The 27,043-nt window shown below is 41.2% G+C and overlaps 1 protein-coding gene across 1 annotated transcript; it reads left to right on the plus strand.

Moving 5' to 3' along the window:
• The first annotated feature begins 19,525 nt into the window (after nucleotides 1-19,525).
• Nucleotides 19,526-24,305, plus strand: IFNG (interferon gamma). The gene is made up of 4 exons (XM_048835874.1): nucleotides 19,526-19,645; nucleotides 22,058-22,126; nucleotides 22,626-22,811; nucleotides 24,171-24,305. Exons 1-4 carry the CDS (start codon nucleotides 19,526-19,528, stop codon nucleotides 24,303-24,305), a joined length of 510 nt encoding a protein of 169 aa, XP_048691831.1.
• The last annotated feature ends 2,738 nt before the right edge of the window (nucleotides 24,306-27,043 follow it).

Here is a 27,043-nt window from a genome sequence, read left to right on the forward strand (position 1 = left end):
ATTCAGATTTCTACCACAACTAGGATGGATCAAAAATGATGAACATTTTTCCACTGAAATGTCAGGAATTTTCAACCCACTCCAACCACAGCATTAACTGGGCCAAATTGCACAGTTTCTATTCCTATTTTCCTTAATAAACACGAGTGGCTAGAGTGTGCCTGGCCTCTACATGGGTGCACAGTGGGTGGGGTGGGCATAAGGAGCTTTCTGCCTCCTTGGTGTGGCCTATATAAGGACCAGGCACAATTCCCTGTTCCCTCCCACTCACATGGAGGGCCAAATGCCCCACTATTTTTTCACCTAACGCCACACCAAACAGCTGGAGGAGGAGCAGGGCTCTCCTCTTTTACCCTCTAACTCAATGGAAATTCCCCTCTCGCCCCCTCCCCCCCACCACCTGAAAAGGAGAAAAGATTTGCATTTAGGTTTCCCACCTCTCAGGTGAGTGCCCTAACCACAGGAGCATAGAGTCATTCTCACTCTCTCTCCTGCCCAATGCATATTTAATTATTTTATTATTTAGGGAACAGCTTCAATAGGAGAGATTGACAGAGATCCAGATCAGAATATCTCATAGAAGACTCATGTTCAAACCCCTTTTCCTTATCAGGCAGAGGGAGGAATTGAATTAGGTCTCCCACTTCTTGGGTGAGTGCTCTAGTCACTGAGCTAAATGTTAGGACCTCCAAGGATGTCTGCAGCTTAGCGGAAGTTTGAGGTTCTCAGTAGCTCTTAAATTTGGGATTTAGGCACCTAAAGTGGGAGTTAGTCTTTTTGTAGTCTTGGGCCCAAGATCCTAATCCATTCCTAGTGAAGACCAAGGGAGTTGTGTCATTGATTTCAATGGGAGCAGGATCAGGCACCTATGACATATGTTACTTAGGGAATTATTTAACTTCACTGATGTCAATGGGGGTCTTTCCATTGACTTCAAGGGGGGTTGGATTATACCCATAGACTGGTTGTAGGGCATTAGTGGAAATTTCAGTAGACTCCATTGGCTTTTCATCTGGTGTCTATTGCTTTCTAACTGATAGCTTCTACTGCAGGATCAGTAGAATCAGTGGACTAATAGTCCCATTGTATTGTTCCAAAATCTAGCTGCCAGCTGTAACTGGCAGGGACTTATTACAAAATTTAAATGGGAATTTCCATAACAGCATTACTGGATCTTTGGATCTAAAGGTGTGTACTGTAGGAACTGCAAATTCCAAGAATACTAACTCATTTCTTGGGACTAATCTAGGAACCAACTTGCTTAGTGTACCACTTATGCCAGATTCTAGATCACACAAACTGAATTACACAAACGCTGTAGCCATAAAATATGCTGGTGATGAGTGAATACCAATAGGTCTGGAGGTTTCATTTAGAACAGGGGTCTCAAACTCAAATGACCACGAGGGCCACATGTGGACTAGTACATTGGCCCAAGGGCCGCATCACTGACCCCCCTGCTGCCCCAGCCCCGTCCCCACTCCACCCCTTCCATGAGGCCCCGCCCCTGCCCCACCTCTTCCCACCCCTTCCCTGCCCCCATTCCAACCCCTTCCCCAAAATCCCCACCCCAACTCCGCCCCCTCCCTGCCCCCAGGGGGTGCAGGAGGGGTGCAGGGTGCGGCAGGGGGCTCAGGGCAGGGGGCTGGGGTGCAGGGTGCAACAGGGGGCTCGGGGCAGGGGGTCAGGGTGCAGGAGGGGTGTGGGGTATGGCGGGGGTCGGGGTGCAGGAGGGGTGCAGCAGGGGGCTCAGGGCAGGGGGTCAGGGTGCAGAAGGGGTGTGGGGTGCGGCAGGGGGTTGGGGTGCAGGAGGGGTGTGGCAGGAGGTTCGGCTGCAGGAAGGGTTCGGGGGGCAGGCTCTGGCCTGGCGCGTACCAGAGGCAGCTCCCCACCTGCCTGCCCCGCCCCTGAGCTGTTCCAGGGAGCAGCCGGAACCTGGGGGAGGGGGGTACAGGGGTCTGTGTGTTGCCCTGGCCGCACCTTCAGGCACCACCCCACCTCCCCCGCAGCTCCCATTGGCTGGGAATGGGGAACCGCAGGCAATGGGAGCTTTGGGGGAAGTACCTGGAGGTGTGGCCAGGGCAACACACAGACCCCTGTGCCCCCCTCCCCCAAGTTCCGGCTGCTCCCCGGAGCAGTGTGGGGGCAGGGCAGGCAAGTGGGGAGCCTGCCCTGCCCCCGGTGTGCGCCAGGCCAGACCTGGAGCCGCTCTAGGTAAACGCTGGGGGGGTAGGGGAGCCGCGGGGAGCTGGTGGGCAGCAGAAAGTAACCCCGTGGGCCGTGTGTTTGAGACCCCTGATTTAGAACTTCATCAGGGTATCCAAAAGTTAGTGTTCCTCTGAACTTCAACCCATTTTTTTTAAACTGCCTTATAGTTGATTGTCATATTTTTAGCTATTTAGTTAGGTCTCCAGTGGCTTTTAGACATGTTCTTAGAGGAATGCAACATTTATTATTAATTATTATTAATGATTTATTAATGTTAACTGATTGATATGGTTAAGAGTCCCCCACATTTTTCTTTTAAGGCTTGTTGGTACTTACGGTAGAAATGTGACTGATATGTTCTCTACTGGGCAGGGCGTGTGTGTGCGGGGGGAAGTAGGAAATAACCTCAGTTGCAGCATATAAGGATGTAGTAAGTCATTTCTGTTGCTAACTACTATGATTGGGTTATTCAACCACCACCAATCAATGACATAAATGTTAATTATATACTTCAGGGTCAGGGTTTTGTTGAAGATGATGTATAATAGCACAAATTTAGTATTAATATACCACTGCTAGTTATTTCCTTCTTTACAACACCCCTGAAAGAACCAATGGTATGAGCCACCACAGCTCTTTGACCCTAACCACGAGTGAAAAACCAAGTTATATTTCCTAGACAAATTTTATCGTGTCAAATGTTAACGTGTTTCTCTGTTCCTGTGAAACACCTAAGGAATAACCAGTGGCACTTTCCAGATGATAAAGAGATCACAGAGATAAACCACAGGCTTGGTAAATTACTCACTTGATCATATATTTGCAGTGTAACCCTTTACATATGAGGAAAACCATCGGTGAATGAGAAACCACAGTGTGCTGTGTCAGTGGAAAAGGCAGTTTGTTTTTCTCTCTGCTTGAGAGGAAAGACTGTTTTACGTAAAATTCTCTATAATCAATTATAATAGATGTGAATTCCAAACCAGCGGATGATCAAAACAATGACTGGAGAAGAGCAGCCTACGTGAATTTTAAATTAAGAAATACCTTCGTGCACATACAAAGTTTATCCCCTGCATGTACAAAGCCACCTTTGTTCTACCTCCTATGTCAAGTGGAACTCTAACATGGTGGATGATCGGGGCCATAATACCGTTTCTCAATTGCATGCTATTTTTTCTACATTACTGATCTATCTGTAGTACCATTTGCAATATATTTTCTACTCCTGAATATTTAAACTACTGACTGACCACAATACTTTAATAATATAATGGAAGGACAGAATAGGTCGTACTGGTGGGGGAGTGGCATTATATGTGAAAGAAAGCATAGAATCAAATGAAGTAAAAATCATAAATGAATCAAACTGTACCATAGAATCTCTATGGATAGAAATTCCATGCTCTAATAATAAGAATATAGTGGTAGAGATATATTACCGACCACCTGACCAGAATGATAATAGTGACTGTGAAATGCTCAGGGAGATTAGAGAGGCTATTAAAATAAAAAACCCAATAATAATAATGGGGGATTTCAATTATCCCCATATTGACTGGGTACATGTCATCTCAGGATGGGATGCAGAGATAAAGTTTCTTGACACCTTAAATGACTGCTTCTTGGAGCAGCTGGTCCTGGAACCCACCAGAGGAGAGGCAATTTTTGATTTAGTCCTAAGTGGAGCACAAGACCTGGTCCAAGAGTTGAATATAGCTGGACTGCTTGGTAACAGTGACCATAATATAATTAAATTTAATATCCCTGTGGCAAAAACACCATAGCGGCCCAACACTGTAGCATTTAATTTCAGAAAGGGAAACTACACAAAAATGAGGTGGTTAGTTAAACAAAAATTAAAGGGTACAGCGCCAAAAGTGAAATCTCTGCAAGCTGCATGGAAACTTTTTAAAGACACCATAATAGAGGCTCAACTTAAATGTATATCCCAAATTAAAAAACATAGTAAGAGAACCAAAACAGTGCCGCCACGGCTAAACAACAGAGTAAAAGAAGCAGTGGGAGGCAAAAAGGCATCCTTTAAAAAGTGGAAGTTAAATCCTAGTGAGGAAAATAGAAAGGAGCATAAACACTGGCAAATGAAGTGTAAAAATACAATTACGAAGGCCAAAAAAGAATTTGAGGAACAGTTAGCCAAAGACTCAAAAAGTAATAGCAATTTTTTTTTGAAGTACACCAGAAGCAGGAAGCCTGCTAAACAACCAGTGGGGCCACTGGATGATCGAGGTGCTAAAGGAGCACTCAAGGATGACAAGGCCATTGCAGAGAAACTAAATGAATTCTTTGCATCGATCTTCACGGCTGAGGATGTAAGGGTCGGGGCGGCTCTACCAATTTTGCCGCCCCAAGCAATTGCTACCGAATTGCCGCCGCCGCAACAGCAGCAGGGTTGCTGCTGAAATTGCTGTCGTGGGACATGGACTGCCACCCCATTCTGAATGCCGCCCCAAGCGCCTGCTTGGAAAGCTGGTGCCTGGAGCCGGCCCTGGTAAGACAGATTCCCAAACCTGAGCCATTCTTTTTAGGTGACAAATCTGAGGAACTGTCCCAGATTGAGGTGTCACTGGAGGAGGTTTTGGAACAAACTGATAAACTAAACAGCAATAAGTCACCAGGACCAGATGGTATTCACCCAAGAGTTCTGAAGGAACTCAAATGTGAAATTGCAGAACTACTAACTGTAGTCTGTAAACTATCATTTAAATCAGCTTCTGTACCAGATGACTGGAGGATCGCTAATGTGATGCCAATTTTTAAAAAGGGCTCCAGAGGTGATCCCAGTAATTACAGGCCTGTAAGCCTGACTTCAATACTGGGAAAACTGGTTGAAACTAATATAAAGAACAATATTGTCAGACATATAGATGAAAATAATTTGTTGAGGAAGAGTCAACATGGTTTTAGTAAAGGCAAATCATGCCTCACCAATCTACTAGAATTCTTTGAGGGGGTCAACAAGCATGTGGACCGAGGGGGAACCAGTGGATATAGTGTACTTAGATTTTCAGAAAGCCTTTGACAAGATCCTTCACTAAAAGCTCTCACGCAAAGTAAGAGGGATAAGAATGCCACGGGATAAGAGTGAAGGTGCTCTCATGTATTGGTAACTGGTTAAAAGATAGGAAACAAAGGGTAGGAATAAATGGTCAGTTTTCAGAATGGAGAGAGGTAAATAGTGGTGTCCCCCAGGGGTCTATTCTGGGACCAGTCCTATTCAATATATTCATAAATGATCTGGAAAAAAGGGTAAATAGTGAGGTGGCAAAATTTGCAGATGATACAAAATTACTAAAGATAGTTAAGACTCAGGCAGACTGCAAAGAGCTACAAAAGGGTCTTTCAAAACTGGGTGACTGGGCAACAAAATGGCAGATGAAATTAATGTTGATATATGCAAAGTAATGCACATTGGAAAGCATAATCCCAAGTATACATATAAAATGATGGGGTCTAAATTAGCTGTTACCACCACTCAAGAAAAGTGATCTTGGAGTCACTGTGGATAGTTCTCTGAAAACATCCACTCAATGTGCAGCAGCGGCCAAAAAAGTGAACAGAATGTTGGGAATAATTAAGAAAGAGATAGATAATAGGACAGAAAATATCATGTTGCCTCTATACAAATCCATGGTACGCCCACATCTTGAATACTGTGTGCAGATGTGGTCACCCCAGCTCAAAAAAGATATATTGGAATTGGAAAAAGTTCAGAAAAGGGCAACAAAAATGATTAGGGGTATGGAACAGCTTCCGTGTGAGGAGAGATTAATTAGACTGGGACTTTTCACCTTGGAAAAGAGATGGCTAAGGGGAGATATGATTGAGGTCTATAAAATCATGACTGGTGTAGAGAAAGTAGATAAGGAAGTGTTGTTTATTACTTCTCATAACAGAAGAACTAGGGGTCACCAAATGAAATTAATAGGCAGCAGGTTTAAAACAAATAAAAGGAAGTATTTCTTCACACAACACACAGTCAAACTGTGGAACTCCTTGCCAGAGGACGTTGTAAAGGCCAAGACCATAACAGGGTTCAAAAAACAACTAGATAAATTCATTGAGGATAGGTCCATCAATGGCTATTAGCCAGAATGGGCAGGAATGGTGTCCCTAGCCTCTGTTTGCCAGAAGCTGGGAATGAGTGACAGGGGATGGATCACTTGATGATTACCTGTTCATTCCCTCTGGGGCACCTGGCATTGGCCACTGTCGGAAGACAGGATAGTGGGCTAGATGGACCTTTGGTCTGACCCATTAGGGCCATTCTTATGTTTTTATGTTAATAATGAGGAATTGTCAACAAGTGGGGGCCTGCAGGGGCTGGTTCCCAGTCATACACTATTCATTATCATCATCAGTGATCTGGAAGAAAATATAAAATTATTGCTGATAAAGTTTGCAGCTGACTGGTGGGGTGGTAAATAATGAGGAGGAAGGCTGCTAACACAGAGTGATCTGAATTGCTTGGTAAACTCGGCATAATCAAACAATATGTGTTTTAATACAGCCAAATGCAAGATCAAATATCAAGGAGTAAAAAGTAACATCATGGCCTCATTGAAGTGAATGGGAATTTTGCCATTGAATTCAATGGGGCTAGGATTTCACCCAAAAATGTAGGCCACACTTATGGATGGGGGACTGCATTGTGAAAAGAGTGACTCTGAGAAGGTCTTAGGGAATCACCGTTGAAAGCCAGTATGATACTGTGGTAAAAGAACCATGAATCCTGATGAACGTGATTCCTACATGCATAAATGGGAATACTGAGCAGGAGGAAGTAGCTGATATGACCTCAGTATATGGCACTGATGAATTCACCACTAGTAGACTGTGACCAGTCCTGGTGTTTACATTTTTAAAACTGGAGAGGATGTGGAGATGAGCTATAAGAGTAATTGAGGGGGTCTGGAAAACATGCCTTGCAATGAGATACTAAAGGAACTCAATCTATTTAGCCCTATCAAAGAGAGGGTGATGAAGAGGCAATTTAATCATGGTTTTATAATTACCTGCACAGGGAGAAGATGCTATAGGGTTCTTCACTCAAGCAGAAGAAAGTACAAGATCCAGTGGTGCAAAGGTCAACTGGAAATAAAATGTAAATTTTTAAGTGAGGGTAATTAACCATTAGAAAAGCTGAACAGGCAAAGTGGTAAATTCACTAACACTTGGAGCCTGTGATTTAAGACCAAATCTCTTTCTATATGTTTTAGGTTGACAACAAGTTATTGGGCTCAGTGCTGGAATTACTGGGTGAAATTCTATGGCCTGTGTTACGCAGGAAATCAAAGTAGATAATGGTCATAATGGTCCCTTCTGGCCTCCAAAACTATGAATCCACTTTCATTGTGATAAAGCTCCAGTATGTCTTTACAGACGTATAGAAGTTCACTTCTTTCTACAGAATGTATTTTAATAATTAGGATCTCAGAACGGTGCTCAATTTGGATAGCTAGACTGAGCAAGAAACATACCCCATCCAAGTCCACAGACTAGCTGTGGAGTCACTTTCTACCCATAGACGAGGTAGTCCTGGGCATCCCTAGCCCAGAGCAACCATGCAGGACATAGCAGGAGGACCAGCAAACCCATGCCGTGCTGGATCCTGTGAATCCACCCCTTTCCCAGCTGACCCATGTCCTGTTCCCATCGCATCCTTGTATACATGCCACTACCTTCAATAGGTGTAATGCAGGGGATGAGGCTGTCTGTGCAGCTCAGCCTTCCTTAGGTGTAATTCAAGGCATTATGCTACAATTATTGTTATTTATAGAGCATTTTATTTATGTGAAGCACTGCAATATACGTGATCACCTTCGCTAAGGTTGCTGAACAGTTCCATTCTAAGACTCTGCTTTCTGTTGCTCAGAACTTTTCAAATGGTGAAATTTTGGAGGCTTGAATCTGCCAAAAAGTGAACATTTCTGAAGTATCTGGGCAAAACTGATTTGCCATTTTTCATTGTGGGGGAGTGAAAATAATCCACACTTTTCTCCAATTATAAAAATGTCTTGTGTCCTTTTCTGAGCAACTATACAGCCAAAATGGCTCGGTTTTGACAGCTGACACTTGCTGTGGAAATAGGGGGGCCTTTGGTGTCTTGATAAAAACTAATTTTGATTTGACTGAGTTATGAACCTTTTACAATCTCAATGTACGTAATTCGATTTGTACATATTTTTGTTAGTCTTTTAAACCTAAGAAGGGCTGTACTTTACATTGAGTCTGGATAACATAGCAGTGTACTGTATTGAAGGTGCACAGGGACTGAGGCAAGAACCCTGCAGACCTCTTGTATATATTTATGTAAAAAAGGGTGGAGACCAAGTAGTAGCCTGCAAATGTTTACTGTACGTGCTTTTCATAGATATCACCCAGGATTTCATGCATTTTACCAAACCATTACATAAATACAATCGCACTCACAAAAATCTACTGAAACTTCAGCTGCCATTATTAGATGACTAACCATATCGTAATCAGCATTTTTACATTCCCAGCAAGACCAGAAAGATCCCATTGCTTAAGCAGATTTCCTGACAAATGTTTACCAGTGTTACCCTCAGCATAGTCAGTAACCTGTGATGTAGAATCTATCCATGGGGGAAGGAAAAAAATAGAATGTGGCCTAATAGTATGGGCTCCTAGTCCAGTTATATTTAGAAAGGTCAGCACCACTGAAAACTGTGGCCCTGATCCTGCAAATACTTAACTTTGCACTTGTGAACAGCTGCACTGAAGTCCATAACTACTCACATGCATACAGTTAAGAAGACGTGTAAGTGTTTGCAGGATTGGTGCCTACATAAGGAAAGCTATCCAATTCCAAACAAATGTTTAATTCATACAGATGTTTTTAAACATTAAAAAAAAATCTTGCCACTTGCAAGCAGTGCTGTTTATGTTTTGATTATGTTAAATTCTGGTAATTAATTACTGACTTTGTTCTTCTACACATTTGCTTTGCCCACCCGTTGTTTCCTCATCTTATGAATAGGTCAATAAACTCTTTGGGGCAGAGACTCAATGCCACGCTTGAAGCGGAAACAAATTATTTCCGCTAAATTCTTTGGCATTCTAAATGTTATTTCATGTTCATTTGCTTGTTAAATTTTTTTTTTTTAGTTTTAGGGATTTTCACAGTACCCAAATCAGTATATTCTCAAGCACCCACCCAAGGCAACTCAACTTTGGTAGTTAAGATCACTGAAAAGACAAGAAGTGTAACTTAAAAATTAAAATAAAGAAAAGGAGTACTTGTGGCACCTTAGAGACTAACAAATTTATTTGAGCATAAGCTTTCGTGTTTTCCACTGAATGCATCCGATGAAGTGAGCTGTAGCTCACGAAAGCTTATGCTCAAATAAATTTGTTAGTCTCTAAGGTGCCACAAGTACTCCTTTTCTTTATGCGAATACAGACTAACACGGCTGCTACTCTGAAACCTTAAAAATAAAATGTATTCACAGACTGCCCACAGTAGCTTTTCAATAGGCAGTCTTATTTCCTGTCAGATCAAGAGGAAACACATCATGGCTGCGCTTTAGATTATTGTACAGCATCTAAAAGCTAAAGTTGTTGCACATTTCTGGTTTGCATTTAAAATTCAAACCTGAACTGGAAATTCTTGGCAGCCAAATTGTCATTAACAAGCCCAGTTTAAGGTAAACTGGCATCTGTGGCTGGATTGATATACAACAGATTTTCTCACCCACTCATAATGATCTGGAGGCAGGACAGAGGAGGTAAGTCTGAATTTGCATACCAGCTTTGCCATGGGTACTCCTATTCTGTGATTAAAGAAAAATGGTTTGCTTAGTCACCACAGTGATGAATGGCAATAAAAGAGCAGCGAGGGTGAGGGGAAACCCCACCGAACACAATTTAATGGATCATTTTAAAAGAAGGGATTGCATCACACTGCAAGTACCTACTAGGAAACTCCCTTATACATTTCTAAATGGCTATGACAAGAAAAGTCCATTCATTGTTTTCAGGTATTTCACAAATATTTCCTAAGCTGTTCTTAATATTTATAATTAAATTACAAACAAACATACACACACATTCACATGTGGACATTCACATTATTAAGTTATTATTCAGGGCCACTAATGGTGCTTTTTGAAACAAGTAAAAAGACAGGTTTCAGAGTAGCAGCCATGTTAGTCTGTATTCGCAAAAAGAAAAGGAGTACTTGTGGCACCTTAGAGACTAACAAATTTATTTGAGCATAAGCTTTCGTGAGCTACAGCTCACTTCATAGAATCATAGAATCATAGAATATCAGGATTGGAAGGGACCTCAGGAGGTCATCTAGTCCAACCCCCTGCTCAAAGCAGGACCAATCCCCAATTTTTGACCCAAATGGCCCCCTCAAGGATTGAACCCACAACCCTGGGTTTCATCGGATGCATCCGATGAAGTGAGCTGTAGCTCACGAAAGCTTATGTTGAAATAAATTTGTTAGTCTCTAAGGTGCCACAAGTTAAAAGACGGGATTCCTAGCTGACAATCCCACTCATACGAGTACAATTAAACATGCATTGCAATGTATTATATTTATTGGTAATTTCTTATAAAGTAAACACACGAATGATTAATGACACACAAATCTGTACAATTATGGCATTTTTAACTGTGAAAACTGAATTGTGCAAATGTACCCACAGAATGGGATAGAGACTTTTTGAATTTAAAGAATGGAAACAAATAAAATGCCTGGATTTCAAATCAAAATCCAATGTGACAAAAAAGCAGTGAATTATCAAACCATTAACACAGGAAGAGAGTTCAATAAACTCATCATGCTAAGAAAACGAGTGGGTCAGGCTCACTGAGGGGATAGAAAAGCCTAAAAGATCAGCAGATGATTTTTTTTAACCAAAATTCTATTTGAGGTAAAATCTTACGAAAAGTGCTACATTGACAGTACTGGAAACCGAAGCCACCTGTTCAAAGTTCAGTCTCTTGACTGAATTTCTAACAAAGAACCGACTATGATGGTGGTTTTTATGATGTGGACACCTGACGACTAGGAAGTTGAATGTGTTATCTAACTTGTTTCACACGGATCCTAAAATAAGTATCAGATTATAGTGATTTTCTGTCACTAGACAGGAACCTACGTGAAAAAGGATCTGTAGTCCATTATCAAGAACTTGAGAAACTCTAGTGTATTCTTCTGCCATATCCCTTTAAAAATAATAGATTATATAAAGTGAGGATATCACACCATCTGGAGGCTGAAGTTTAGGGGGCATTTTCTTGGAAAATGGATAAGATCTTGTGACAAGGAAAGTGAATATTAGACACTGAGAGATACCTCCAGAGATATCCATGGAGGTAACAGCCAGCTCTAGTGGAAAGCTAATGCATACTCACCCTTGCTTGGGATCTGGGAAAGTGGCCCTGAACTCCTGGATGGACCTGGACAATCTGAGACTCATGGTACTATAACAGGGCATGATCCTGCAACCGGATCTACACAGGCAAACCTTTTCCCCTGCATGGATTCCCCATTGACTTCAGCGGGGCTCTGTGCTGGCAAAATCTGCTTACTCAGATCTCCTTAAAGGATTTGGCTTTTACAAAGCTAGAAAGAGAAAGGAAATTTAAACCACACGTGTATTCATACAGACATGCATATGTGACACAGGCACACATCTATACACATGCACAACAAATAATGAATGATGACTGGCCTCTACAATATTGATGGGGGGCGGGGGGGACATCTGTGATTGTGAATATAATGTCTGAGGCCAAAGGATTTGCATTTCATTGGCCCAGTTCTGCTCTGATTTACATGACCCATAACCCTATTAACGTCACAGAACTGAATGGAATTCAACGAAATTGTCTGAACTGGGTGAAAAAAAGGCAGAAGTTGGCCAATGACCTGGTCATGAACATTGTTGCATTGATTTTAAATTGTATGGTGTACTGATTTTAAAGTCATTTCTACACTTCAGAGAGGGCTTTGTACAACCTCTAAATATATCTCGTAATCTGGGATAAAGTGAAGGACAGAAGTTAGTCAATTATCTTATTCAAATGAAACAGTGGAAAGTCTGATAGGCAACGAGCATTAACAAAGTAGTTGTAGAATGGCATCCATACTGCAAGGTATTGTAGGTATTTGTAATCAAGAAATCAAATTAATTTACTTAGACTAAACAAAATTATCCCTTTCCCTGGAGTGGCAGGGGGTATAGAGATGGGAGGAGGAGTGATGCATTTCCAACTTCAGCAATAGTATTTTTTATTTCAAAAGTCAAGTGACTGAGAAAGTCTTTATAGTAGTTCAAACACGGACATGGGAGGCATGAATATGTAACCAGAAATAACACTACTGCTATGTGTGAGCTATCTGGGCCCCTATGAATATAAAAAGTAGAGCTTTTTATATTAATAGGGTAAGGAATAGTGTCTCTAGCCTCTGTTTGTCAGAGGGTGGAGATGGATGGCAGGAGAGAGCTCACTTGATCGTTACCTGTTAGGTTCACTCCCTCTGGGGCACCTGGCATTGGCCACTGTCGGTAGACAGGATACTGGGCTGGATGGACCTTTGGTTTGACCCAGTATGGCCATTCTTATGTTCTTATGTAGAGCTGCTTTTGCGAATTTTTATGTATTCCATCAGAAATTTTAAATTTACCTGCCAGCCCTAATAAAACCTATAGTCTTACCATGGTTATTGTCTCTGAGCCACAAGGAGTGCCAAAGGAGAATTAGGGCAGAATTAATGAAGGACCCTTAAATTTCCCTGACTCAGTAGGGTACAGGAGCCACTGTGAATGCAGAAACAGAATGATAAAACGAGTCAAGGATGAAGGTGTTATTGCAGAATATTGTTTTTGCTATTGCTGAGGGCCATTCTGACTTTGGCAGACGAGCATGCAAAGTCAAACAAGAAGTTCCTTGTGTTATAAAGGATTAAACTTCACAGAGAAGTGCACAGCTGCTATACATCCTTTTGGAGACCATGCAGTGCTTATTGACTCTCACAGACTCATTCAGACTCTGAGACAAGAACCAGTCACAAGACTGAGAGACTCTAGTCAGGCTAGATTACAGCCGCATTAGTTACGTGTTTATTTTCTAACTCATTTCTGGCTGTTAATTAAATAAATGTCTTCCTAAAACCTACATCAGTCTTCATGGAAATAGTCCTTGTCCCAGTCAGAGCAGTGTTAATCTGGGAAGGACTAGCGGCTCATGGAGGATACTTTTTAGGGGACAACTAGTTTTAATAATAAGCCATTCCTCCGTAGAGGACTATGCAGCCAAAAAAGCCACTAAAATCAACTCAAAACTCTTAACTGATAAAGCTAGTTTTAAAATTTAAAATTAAAAAATAAATTTACATCTGGGTACAGTAATGACTATTTCAACATAATAGCAATGGGACCTTGCATGTTTTACTTGGAATTCAAAAAAAGTAAATAATAAAATGTATTGGTATATTTGCTCATATTACTTTATCATAACTAGAGAAGACCGGCTTTTGCTAAAACAGATGAAAGCAGGAATGCCTCTATATTATTTTTAAAATCAGATTATCTAAACTAAGTACGTAGGAAAATGGTTGCACGGTATTTTTATCTTGCTTGATAGCAAAAGCAACCATATCACTGCTTTCATACAGCACTAGCTGTCAGTCATCAATGTTTCAAGTGTTGCCAACATCAAGCATTTGTGAGTTAGGCCCCCCAAAATCATGAGGTTGTCTTAAAATCATGAGATTTTTAAAAATAATAAATTTGTGGTTCTTTTTATTTGCCTTCTGATTTTGAGCTTATAGGGTTCACATTTTCAAGCTTTTCTCTGCAACCACAAAGGCTAGAAAGTTATTTCTACTTTTAATGAAAGCTGGGATTCTTATATAATCGCCGACTCCAGGGGCTGGCGCTTTAAGTAAAACACCAAATTTTTTGAGACTCGTAATAAAATTGTGAGAACTGGCAGCACCGCAACACAATATTCTGGTGCAGGAGATGTGGAATTTTCAAGAGTGCAGCTGGTTGGAGAGTAGCAGGTGGAGGTGAGAGGCTATTTGTGGAAAAATCCACTTAGGGTATGTCTACACGGAGATAAAAAAACACGTGACTGGTCCAGTCAGCTGACTTGGGTTTGAGGGCTCAGACTCCAGGGCTGAAAACTTGCCGTGCAGACATTCAGGCTCGGCCTGGAGCCTGAGTTCTGGGACCCTGCGAGGGTGGAGGGTCCCAGAGCTTGGGCTCCAGCTTGAGCCCAAACATCTACACAGTGATTTTTAGCTCTTGCAACCTGAGCCCCATGAGCCCAAGTCACCTGACCGAAGCCAGGCATGGCCATGTTGCAGGGCTTTTATCTCCTGGTAGCTGACCCTAGACTCTGGTTTCAGGACTTTCATTCTCAGTATGTTCACAAAATGCTGACCATATGTGGGGTTAGCTATTATGACTACACTTGTGCAGTTTTTCCACTGACATCCCTTTCATCTGAAAACGACATGAGAGTTGGGAGTTCCTTCCTTTTTCTGGATTGTAGGTTTTTCACCACCAAGGTTAAGAACATGAGAATGGCCATACTGGGTAAGACCAATGGTTTATCTAGCCCAGTATCCTGTCTTCCAACAATGGCTGGTGCCAGATGCTTCAGAGGGAATGAACAGAACAGGGCAATTTATCGAGTGATCCACCCACTGTTGTCCAGTCCCAGCTTCTAGTAGTCAGATGTTTAGGGACACTGAGAGCATGGGATTGCATCCACGACCATCTTGGCTAATAGCCATTGATGAACTTATATCTAATTCTTTTTTTAACCCAGTTATACTTTTGGCCTTTACACATCCCCTGGCAATGAGTTACACAGGCTGACTGTGTGTCGTGTGAAAGAGCACTTCCTTATGTTAGTTTTAGACCTGCTGTCTATTAATTTCATTGGGTGACCCCGATTCATGTGTTATGTGAAGTGGTAAAGAACACTTCCTTATTTACTTTCTGGGATGATGAGAACCCAGCTCTTCACAGTGGGCCACTAATGAGATACATCAGAATATTCCTAACTGTAGGAGGTCGGAGTGGGTGGAGGGCAGAGGCTGGTAGTAAACATCCATATCAACCCCATAAATGCTTTCCAATGTGTTTGCACAGAAGGACCCACTCAGCATAAATGGAAGCATGTTGGCTTTACCTCATTGCATCCATCAGTCTGGGGATGTCAGTCTTGGTCAATGAAATGCCAGGTAGTAGGCATCCAACTTATTCTGGCCTTTATAAGAGTGAGGCACACTGCAGAGGTGGCAAAGAAGGTCTGAGCCATCCAGCCTGTAAATGGCATGATGATCTTGGGTCAGTGTGCTTCACAGGACACATTACTTGTGTTCCATAAAAGAGCAGTATGAAGTCCCCACACTACTTCTCTCCACAGCATCATGTACACAGGGTAGCTGAAGGCCTAGCTACATTTCCAAACCAGAGTGGAGCCATGGAATGCCATCTATTGTAGTTTGTCAGCTGGGTCTCCACCCTGACTGACACACAAGGAAGCACAGAGACCTGCCCTGCTTCTGCACAGAAGAAAGGAGAAAAGAGCTCCCTAAGGTCTCTTCCTCCCCGCCCTGGCCTACTAGGCAAAATCCATGCATAGAACAATAGCTATTCATGATAAAGGGTCTTGAACTCACTAAATTGTACACAGCATATTTTAGGGTATTTCTATATTCTCATTTGGTCAGCTGCAGAGCAACTAACACTTAACCTCCATTCCAACTTTGTATTTAAAATGATCAAGATTCTGTTTATCAAGGTATTTAGTGGTACACTGAAAATAAACCCTTTCCTTTCTGCTTGCTCTAAATCATTACAAAGTTCCTGGGAAATTTAGTGAGACACAGCCAAATATTAATGTTACACATAACATAATTCTCCATTTTAGATGAGGCCTTGGATGCCTCTTGCAATCCAACTCCATTGGAGGTTGACTCATCATTGCTGTAATTTAAGGCCAGTCCAGCAATCGCAGGGAAATCTTAGCTAAGCTCCAACTGGAGACAGCTGAAGGGGAAAGTGATTCCTTGAGTTGCTTTTCAATGACTTCTGGCCAGCACTTGCGAAGTGGCTCTGATAAGTTTTAAAGGGAGACACATCCACCTCACCCACAAGGGAGAGTTTCCACAAAGTGGGACCTTTTAAAAGTGGAGGATGAATAAAAGAACAAAAGGATGGAAGGGATAATGGAATAGCTCTCAAAAAGTTCAGGCTTAGTATAAATGCCTACTCAGACCCAGGCTGCAGGCGCCCTGATTTTCCTTTAGTCTTTATTTATTTATTTGGGAAGTATTAACATGTATACAAATTCTACCCATGTAAATATCAGAGATAGAACAACACTCATTAGAACAGTGAGCTTTTGTTTAAACAGATATTATACAGTAATAGCGTCATCAGATCTTTCTGTTTAACAGGGTGTACCATATTACAGAATGAGCATCTTTCCAAGGACATCATTGGTGGAAATTGCTGTAAGGTGCTGCTTGAACGGATAAATGTTAAACCTCTACTTTTGCATGAATGATCAGGTGACTTACAGGCAGGAAAGTGAAAAAAAATGCTTTAGATTGTTTTACACCATTCCAAGTCACCTGAGCCAGACCTTGCCTGAGACACCATTGCTAGAAATATTAGGTTATTATAATATCATTGGGTGGGACAGATTTTAAAGTTAGTGTTCTCTTGTAATATTCACACCAAGTAATTGCAGCTGGTATATGCACATCTAGTCTCAGCTGTAAAAGGTCACATAAAATGCTGCAAAAGACAAGGATGCAATTCAGGCCATCTCATTTAACTGTGTCAATGTCAGGGCTCTGTCCTGGTGTTCTGGGACACAGCCTCCCCTGTGTTGCACTGTTGGTAAACACCAAGTCTCATCTCATCTACAGCAATATTTCATAAATTAACCAAGTGCATTTATTGAACGACTGATCTCCAATTTCTGTTCTTTGATCCACAAATAATTGTGGTAAATCCACAGATTTAGTAGAGAAAGACATAGTCACATCCTTGTAATAACCTGTGTACTCCGTGTCAGGTCTCTGGTCTGGGCTCTGAGGCGCAACCACAGTGTTGTGCTGTTTCATATACACAACAGAATTCCACATAGAATAAGGGCATTTTGTTCTTTCAATTTTTTGACCTTCAGTTTTTTGTCTTCTATCCCCGTTGGCACCTGACACACAGAGATTGCAGCATGAATGTACATGAATAGTCCTAGCTGGAAAGGGAGTGATTGGATATTTGTAACAGCCTCCACGTCAGGGCTCTGTCCAGGACTGGACATGTCTGCAGTTAAGTCATTTTGTTTGTGTGATGCTACACTTGTGACATGTACCCTGAATGGTTGAGATGGGAAGCATATATTAGCGCTGCGACAGAAAGGGAGTTTCATAACTTAATTTATAGACCTTAGTTTGCATGTAGGATCCAGCCATTGTATCTTGTACTCCTGACACTGCAGAATCACAATTATCCATTCACAATGGTGGTAGCAGTTTACACCTATTTTGCATAGAGTAAGTAACCACACAAGCCTGCAGGTACAGCAGAGCCCTATAGACTGCTCTCCTTGTCTCATCTTGGTCCATTGGGGCAGATGTTGCTGCTTCGGAAGAGAAGGGGGTAACTTACTTAATCAAGGGCTGTAGCTCACTCCAGCAATGATCCTGCAGGGCAGCTCAGAGTGCCAGGGTGCCAATCCAACTCTCCTCAGCCTGAATTTTACAGAGGCTGCAGTGATCTCCTCCTCTATAACCTCTGTGAAGCAAGCCCATATATGTGATGAGCTGGTTCTTCTTTTGACCCTGTCTCCCTTCTTTTTCCCTTATGCCGCCCCATCAGGATCCCTCCATTCTCTCCCTCACTGCACTACTGCCCACCTTGCTCCTTCACTAAGGTGAATGCTACCCTACTTCTACCTGACACTGTTTCAGTTTCTTCACAAAACAGATTTTGCAATGAGCCTGATCCCTTTATACATGAACATCTGTCTAAAGAAAGCTTCATTCCCACAAATGGCCATGGAAAATTAGTGTGAGCCCAGCAAATCAAAGTTGAGCAGATTTCCCCACTGTGCACCCCACTCTAAGCAGGAGTAAGGCCAGCCAGGAAAGTGCATAGCTCAGCACCTCTGAGGAGGATTGTGATTAGGTCCATGTCTCCTTAAACATGCCTATTCTCCACCCATGCCCAGCGGCTTTTGTGCCGTACTAATTTTGTGCAAGCTAAAAGTCATACAGGGGGTGAGATTTAAGTACAACTCAGTGTCAAGGAATATGACCCAAGCTTAACCTCACTTGCACACAAGCACAGTCTCCACTTGCAGTTGTGCTGTAGCACAAACTTGCAGGCCCTGCTCTGCACAAACAAAGAATCTGCAGAGCCAAAGACTTAATAAAATACGTCCTCACATTGGTATAAGGATTTCATTTTCCATAGTCACTGAGGCTAGAGTGGAAAAAAGAAAATATCATGAAAACATTTCTGTCTTTAAAGAGAGGGCTATTTAAGTTACATAAAATATCACCTTGAAGCGAATGTCTTAAACTTTTCAGAGTGCTGCAGAGTCCAACGTTAATCAAAGTGGTTACTTTAAAAGTACACCACAAGTGACTTGACTGTCAAACTGACCCCTTAACCACATGATATGATTTCTTTGCTTTCTGATGGTTTGCAAGAATCTTATGTCTGAGCCACAGCATATACGCTTCGTAAGACTCCACTTCCCCAACTTGTACCAGAATTTCCTTTCCTGCTTGTTCCCAACCACAAACAAACCATTGAAACTTTTCAGGACACCACGTAAATTTTACCTTTAAATGGGACTGATGAGCCATCTGGAAAATTTTCAGTGCCAGGTTGAAAATGCTTTCGAGGGATCCCTCAATGGTGGCAGGGCTGGACACGTAACCGAGCATCATATTCTGTCACACGGGGGACCTAGTCATTTAAAGGAAACTTTAAATGCTAAAATCCCACAAACCATGCCTATTAATAAAACCAATAAGCATCACATCCTATCTAACACCATCTCATCTTCTAAAACTTGTGAATAATGCGTAATTCTGATGATGAGATAAAAATATTCAACACCCAGGTATAAATACCACCAGCAAGACAGATGAAGTTCACTACTTGGCTTTCTTCTAATACCAGACCTGACTGTTAGAAGGTTAGCTCATTGCTTTGGGCCTGATAGCCATAAACAGAAACCACTTCAGCATTTTTACTTCAGTGTCTCCACAGCAATGACTCCTCAGATTTATCTCTTCATCCTTCTATCTATCAGCTCTTGTTTTGGATGTTTCTTTTGTCAACCAATTCTTCCTAAAATAGAAGAAGATATAGAAAAACTCAAAGCTGACTTTGTAAGTATAACCATCTAATAATTCATTCTTCTTCCTCTCTTACTGCTTATGCTTTATACACCATTTGGACTTAAATATTACTGAAAGTTGGCGAGAGTTTGGTTTATGACAATCAATGCAATATAGTCCTGTTACAACATGGGTAGGTTTGCTTTTGCAGTTAATTGTTTATTTGAATATAGTTTGATGCTAGACAATGTCTTTGTCTTTGTGCTATTCACCTTTGTCACCAAAACTAAGGTCCCTCCAACTGAACTAATTAAAGTAATGTAGTATTTTGAATCTATCTGAGGAAAATTGATATAACTGTTTATGCTTCATGGTGGGAACATTCTCCCAGTTCCCTTAGCAATCAGTTACATGGAACAATGAATAATGAAAAAATCCTGTAACAGTTAGGATGCAACCTCTTGGATTATCATTAGTTTTAGGGTGATAAAGTTACATTTGCCAGAGATAGGGGATTAAGCAGTAGTGAATAATGTAAACAGGAACAAGTGAAAATGACTGAGATGAAAGGAGATCCTTTGCTTTTGCAAATGCATCTGATGCTTTTTTCTTGTTACATTGCTCAAAGGCGGCCCCTAGAGCTTATTCTACACTATTCTTTGAAATATTGCTACATTAATCCTGCTTTCATACACTGAGATTATGATGTTTGCAAGAACACTAAATCTGCAACATTAGCACTTTTCATAGAGATTATGTAAATATTATGTTAATTAATTTATGATCACTTAGGAGTCAGTCAGATAACCTGTTGACTTCAGATGGGATTACTAATGGGAGTAAGAGCTGTAGGATGAGGTGTCATTAATTGTTTTTTTACATTTTAAATCCATTTCCTTAAATGAATGAAAGATGCAGAATGCTCTTGCAGCCAGAGCAAAGAACTGGGGCTTAGGATCACTGGCTTCCATTTCCAGCTCAGCCACTGATTTTGGTTGTTTATCTGTCGATAGAATGAGTACAATAGTTACAGTAATAACCATAAAGGAATGTTGTTGGTTTGTTTAATCTTTGCCAAGTGTTCGAAGATTAAATGCAATATTGGTTTTATGTAATAAAATGATTGTGATTATATATTAGATTCCTATTACAGTATATGTGATTATGTAGGGCCAGATTCTGGGAGCTGCTGAGCACTTACTGTTTTCACTGAAGTCAAGACTTCAAGCCCACTGCAGGTGCTCAGCACTTCTCAAAATTGACAGGTAGGCCCTGATCCAGCAAAGCACTTAAGCATGCAAATTATCCCATTGAAGTTGCTGACATTACATTATTGAACAAAAAAAAAATGAAATGATTCACATTGTATTGTTAGGATTATGTTTTATCAGGACTAGTAAAAATAACTAAATTTCCCCTAGAAAAATATTTTTAAAGCTCTGTATTTTCTAACCCTGCAATCATTGAGATACAGCATACACAACACCTGCTTTCCAGCTATGCAAAATACTCTCTAGCCCACAGTATCTTTGCATCCCTCACTCTGATAGTGGGATATCGGACTTGCCCCCAGTTTTTACAAACCTCTGATATTACAGGAGTTCTGACTCTCTGAAATGACAGTTTCCTTCTACTAGATCTGGGAAGGCTTACATGCACTACTTAAGTCACATTCAAAACCTTAACATGGGAATCATGTGAGCAGAGACGATACGTGTGTGTGTGGGGGGGGGGGTATATGGGGTCACGTGCCACCCCCAGATTTGCTGCTTGGCGTATACTGAGCATGCTCACACGGACTGAGCATGCTCACTAACACTGTTGAAGCCAGCTGCCCTCACTTTGCTCCCCCACTATCGGCAGACATGGGTCATCTCTACACGTGAGAGTCATACTGAATGGGACCTTTGCACTGGGATCTTTACTGACACAAAATTTTCACTAAGGTAAATGAATTCCCATTCCTTCACTAAAGTCAATGGGAGATTTTCCTAAGTACTGTGAAAGGAATGATTGAAGGGTTAGGCCCAGTTTTGCACTGCTGGCCTTAAATGCCTCAGAAAACAAGATAAAACTAGATCAGATAATTCAAAGAACAATTTGCTGTGTCGATTAGTATTTATTTTTTAGTTGTTAATGTCAGCATCCACAAAGAGCACGTAGTAACATACACACTGTGAGTAGCTAGTTGCTTATCAGATGAACTGCAGGCGGAAAAGGTATAGGTAAGTCAACTCATGACATTTGTTGTGCAATTAACAGAACACCAATGGGACTTGACAATTTAGTGAATGTAGTTGTATAAATACTCCAACATGAAGGGCTTATAACAGCTGAAAATCCTTAAAGCAAAACAATTCTCGTACTTATTTCACTATTACTCCCATTCATTTCAATGGAGGGTCCTGTTTGTTTTTCAGTAAATCTTGGTGTCTACTAAGTCATTTCTATGTTCCATTGCAGAATTCAAATCAGTCAGATGTAGCTGATGGCGGATCTATTTTCACAGAAAGACTGAAAAGTTGGACAGAGGTAAGCTTACATCCTTAGAACCAGATTTTGAGCAGCGGTGCAGCTGCTTTGCATTGCGCTACTTGTGTAAAGTGGTTCTCAACCCGAAGTAACTGGCCACAGGAGAATCACCTCAGTGTCCGGGATCCCTTAGTAGCTTAGAACTGACATAGTGGCTCCTATGACATTCTGCTGCCTTCTCTGCTAGTGATGGGGACATGGCTGGGGAAAAAAGGGTGTAGCCAGGGAGCTCCTATGTACCATTGATCCCTAGGCTGTTGTAATGGCTCCTTGGGATTGCTGGCAGCTGGCACAAGTTACAACAGCCCTCAGGATACTTTAGTTTATGCCAGGTGCTCAGCTCAAGTCCCAGCCAACCCAGAATCAAGGCTTAAGGTCATCTTTGCATTCCCCTGTCCCGAGTACTCTTTGATCACAGCAGAGGGCCTTCATTTTGATTTTCTACATTTCACTTTGATGGAAGTTCATTAAACGCTTTTATTTGCTGTATTTCTAACAGACAACTGAAAAAAAAATCATACTCAGCCAGATCATTTCCATGTACTTGAAAATGTTTGAAAATATTGGCCTGGCTACGAGTAAACTGCACGTCAAGAACATACACAATGCCCTGCATACGCTGAACAACAGCCTAACTGAAAGCTTCAAAAAAGTAAATGACCTAATGGAGTTGGCAAGACTTCCGGTAAGGATATTTCTTTTTTTCCTTTTGTTTTATGAAGGCAAAATCTAGAATTCATTCTCCTTTTGTGGCAACAGAGCCTCAGCTTCTTGACTTTCAGGACAAAGTCTAAGGCCCCTTTACTCTGTTAGACTTTTGTCTAAGTGTTTTTCACTGTGGGGAAGACAATCTAGTCATATCCTGCAAGGCAATTTTTTAGTTGATGTTTTTTAATTGTGGTTTTTTAAAATTATGTAAGTGAGCTCACGTAGTAGCCCAACTGATGCATTTTAACATTTGAAACATTTTAATCTAATAATTAATGAATGAAAATAGAGTCAATGAGAGTAACAGACAACCTTAACCTTACTTCAGATTATTACATAGTTAACAGCCATTTGTCTCCTAAACTGGGTTGAGGAAGTAGTAATCAGTTCCTAGTCAGACCTCAAGCAGGATTAAAAGACAGCCTCCAAAAGTGACATTCTGGATCAGATTCTACTGTTAATACCAGTTTAACTCCAGTGATTTCAATTACAGCCATTAGCATATGGCCCTGCTTTAATAATTTGTCCTCCAATACCACCGTAACTCAAATGTTATAATAATATATCATAAAAACAACAAGAAGTTCGGTGGCATCTTAAAGACTAACAGATTTATTTGGGCATAAGCTTTCGTGGGTAAAAAACCACTTCTTCAGATGCATTGGACTCCTTGTTGTTTTTGTGGATACAGACTAACACAGCTACCCCCTGATACTTGATAATATATCATGATGAGCCACACAGTAACTCAGTTGTATACAATGCTGTTGACTTGTACCAAGTCATAAAGTAGCTTAGAAATTGGACAACAAAATTGATTAGAAGATTGCTCTTCCTTATCTGAACTGGTCGATGGATTGATGGGTTATTGCTATTCTTCATCAATGTGTTACTTTGCCCTATCATGTAATGCCCCATACAACATCTTAGACCATGGGTTCTCAAACTTCATTGCACTGTGACCCCCCTTCTGACAACAAAAATTACTACACAACTCCATGAGGGGGGGCTGAAGCCTGAGCCCCGCCACCCCAGGTGGTGGGGGGAAGGAGGGGGAGCCAAAGTCCAAGGCCTGCTGCCCCGGGCGGGGGCCAAAGCCCAAGGGCTTCAGACTCAGGGTGGGGGGCCTGTAACCTGAGCCCCATCACCCAGGGCCAAAGCCAAAGCCTGAGGCCCCAGCAAGTCTAATGCCAGCCATGGTGAACCCATTAAAACAGGGTTGTGACCCACTTTGGGGTCCCAACCCAGCTTTAGAACTGCTGGCCTAGACCATAGCGCATGCTAATTAACGTACAGTACCTTTTGGAATGACTATTTTTTTTGTCCTTTGAACCAGATGAATGATTTGAAAATCCAACGCAAAGCTGTTAATGAACTTTTCCCCACCTTACAAAAACTACTACTGGACCATCCAACTACTCACGTAAAGAGAAAAAGGAGCCAAAGTCAGAAAAGGAAATGTAGATGTTGAAAGGCTTAGTTATACTTTTTGTTATTCCGTTTTTATATAAATCTATTTATTAATATTTAACTATTTTTCAATCAATATTTATAATGAAATCCATTTTTAGAAACACCAACAAAGTATTTATAATTCCTACTGCTGCACAAGAAATGAATATGTGTAGAATTCCTGTTTATCTTTTACATGTTTATTAACTGGATAATACAGAGCTGTGCAACATTTACCTGATATTCCCTGTGAACTGCATATAAACATACCATGTAGACCCAATACCATACTTAACTGACTTTCTGGTACTATCTTGATAGCTAAAATTAATATGGTTGTGGCTGATCATTTATTTAATGGCGCTGGAAAGAGGGCACTGAATTAGAAAAGCATTTCAGAAAAGCAATGAAGAATGTGCTTAAAGTTAAGCAGATACTGAAGTCCCACTCAAATCTATGGGATTTAAGTACATGCTTAAAGATGAGCATGTGCTGAAATGCTTTCCTGAACTGGGGCCTTGATAACTGATAGATGCTAACTATTTTTTTAAATCCTGAAATTGTTAGAAAGATAAGGCAACTAAACATTGCCAGCTGTCTAACAGGAAGCGTGACTATATATGGTACATGTATTATGTCTGAATTTTGATCCACTGAGTTTTTTAATGTTTCATCTCTGTATTAGAGAATTTAAAAGGTGCCAGATATATTTATTATATAATAAGTAGCATACAAGTACTTTATCTCAGGTGAATATACAAATAGTTGCACTACAATATTATTTAAGACTTTGATTCCACTCAAATGAAAAATAATCCCCTTATTATTTCTATATTTAATAACAAAAATGTTTGAATAAAAGTATAATTTTACATTTATTCATCCTGTGTGATGCTTCTTTGTGAAAGGTTCCCATCTTGGGAGTGGTACCATTGTTCCATATGATCCCAAGTTATGCAGTTAGACTGATATATGACAAATACATTTTATTTCACCTAGTGTCATAAGTTTAGTACAAATACTGATAACTTTGTTGTGCTAAAGAAGTATTATCACAGGGTAACTTAGGGCCTGATTTTTCAGAGTACACAAGACTCCCACTAAGAGCTGGGCACAGAAAGGTAGTTGTTTCATGGAGGAATTTGATAGTTTGAAGTTTATTTAGTTCTGTTCCAATTGATACCAAACCCACAACATTTCAAAATTTGCCATGAAAAGGAACAGGCAGCCTGGGAAACATGCACAGTAAACAGCAAGCATTCCAAGTACCATTGCAAGGTAATAAGTTAATTCAGAACTTCACCTTTGCCATTATTTTTGTAGTGTAACAAACCTAGGGCTAGATAGTGATTGGCCCTAGAAAAGATGCAAAGGTTTGTGTGGCGCATGCAAAGATCTCCAACTAATTCCCCACTGCTTTCACCAGGCAAGAGACTGTGACAGTCACAGTCCTTATGGTTTGGGAAGCTTAGAGACTGTTTTGCCTTGTGCCTTTGGGAGAAAGCATATTGTCTCAAAGGGACAAGGGAGGAAGTAGAGTCATGACCTTGGTCATCCACAGTGGCACAGGGAGAAGCAAGCTGCACTACCATAAAGGATGATGCAGCCTGTGTAATCCCCCCATACAGCAGTGAGCTACAGGGGGAACTATGCTTTCCTGGGCACATACTCTTGTAGAGCTCTCCTTTCTTCCTTGCCTGTCACTCCTCTCTTCAACTATCTCTACTGCATCCCCTTTTTCCACTCTACCAAGCTCGAGGTTCTGATACTCACCATCAAGGCCCTTCATAACTCTGTCCCTCCATACCTATCTGCTTTGGTCTTTCTTTCCATCACCCTTTTCTCCTCCTCAATGATGCCAGCCTGGCTTGCTTGTTTGTCCAGTTCTCCCACAGCTGTTTCCGAACTTAGCTCCGCACTGTCCCCCATGCATCAGATGACCTCCCTGAGCTAGTCCACAAAGCCACTATCCTTCAGATCCCTGCACAAGGCCCACTTCTACCATGACGCCTGTCAGAAATCAGCCAACCAATGAAGGCTAACCTGAGACACCTTAAACAGGGCTGAGCCATTATGCTCTGATAATCAGGCCTCTTTAAGGGGTCTTGAGTTGTGTGCCCAAAATCATGGGTCATTTTTCAAAATGTAGGCAGTTGTCACTTGTCTGAAATTAGAATTTAAGCTCTTCAGGACGATGTCATTCTAAGTGTTTATACAGCATCTAGCACAAAGGGCCCAATCCTAGGCATAACATTGTAAATTCTAATAGTAGCATATTAATTCATTGGGAAGTAATGCTATACACTCAAGTTTCAGGATCTTTTTTATGCTATAACCTCCTGTGGGTTTTTTTGTGTTTTTTAAGGAACAAGGGAGTAAGCTGCTACAGTTGGATTTGTTTCCCCAGGAGCAGGTTTTTTCATTAAGTAATCCCCCATGAAATGATACATCATACTCAGAATGAGAGAGCGAGAGAGAGAGATTGCAATTGCAATGTATTGTGTATGTTAAATACATACCCAGGGTTCTCAGGGCTAGAGTCCAAGTACTGGAGAAAACCTCCAGAGCTATTCTAATGAAAATCACTTGTAATGCACACATATGTGTCTGTGATGAGTACAATCAAGAACAGCTGTTTCCTCCAAAACTGGTTCAAGTCTCCAGGTTTACTGAGTCATTTTGTTGTGACTATAAACCAAAGGGCATGAATTTCAGAGCTGTGGCATATGCATGATTCCAGCTGCAGTCAGTGAGAGT

Source organism: Caretta caretta, chromosome 1, assembly GCF_965140235.1.
Source record: "Caretta caretta isolate rCarCar2 chromosome 1, rCarCar1.hap1, whole genome shotgun sequence".
Classification (NCBI taxonomy): domain Eukaryota; kingdom Metazoa; phylum Chordata; order Testudines; family Cheloniidae; genus Caretta; species Caretta caretta.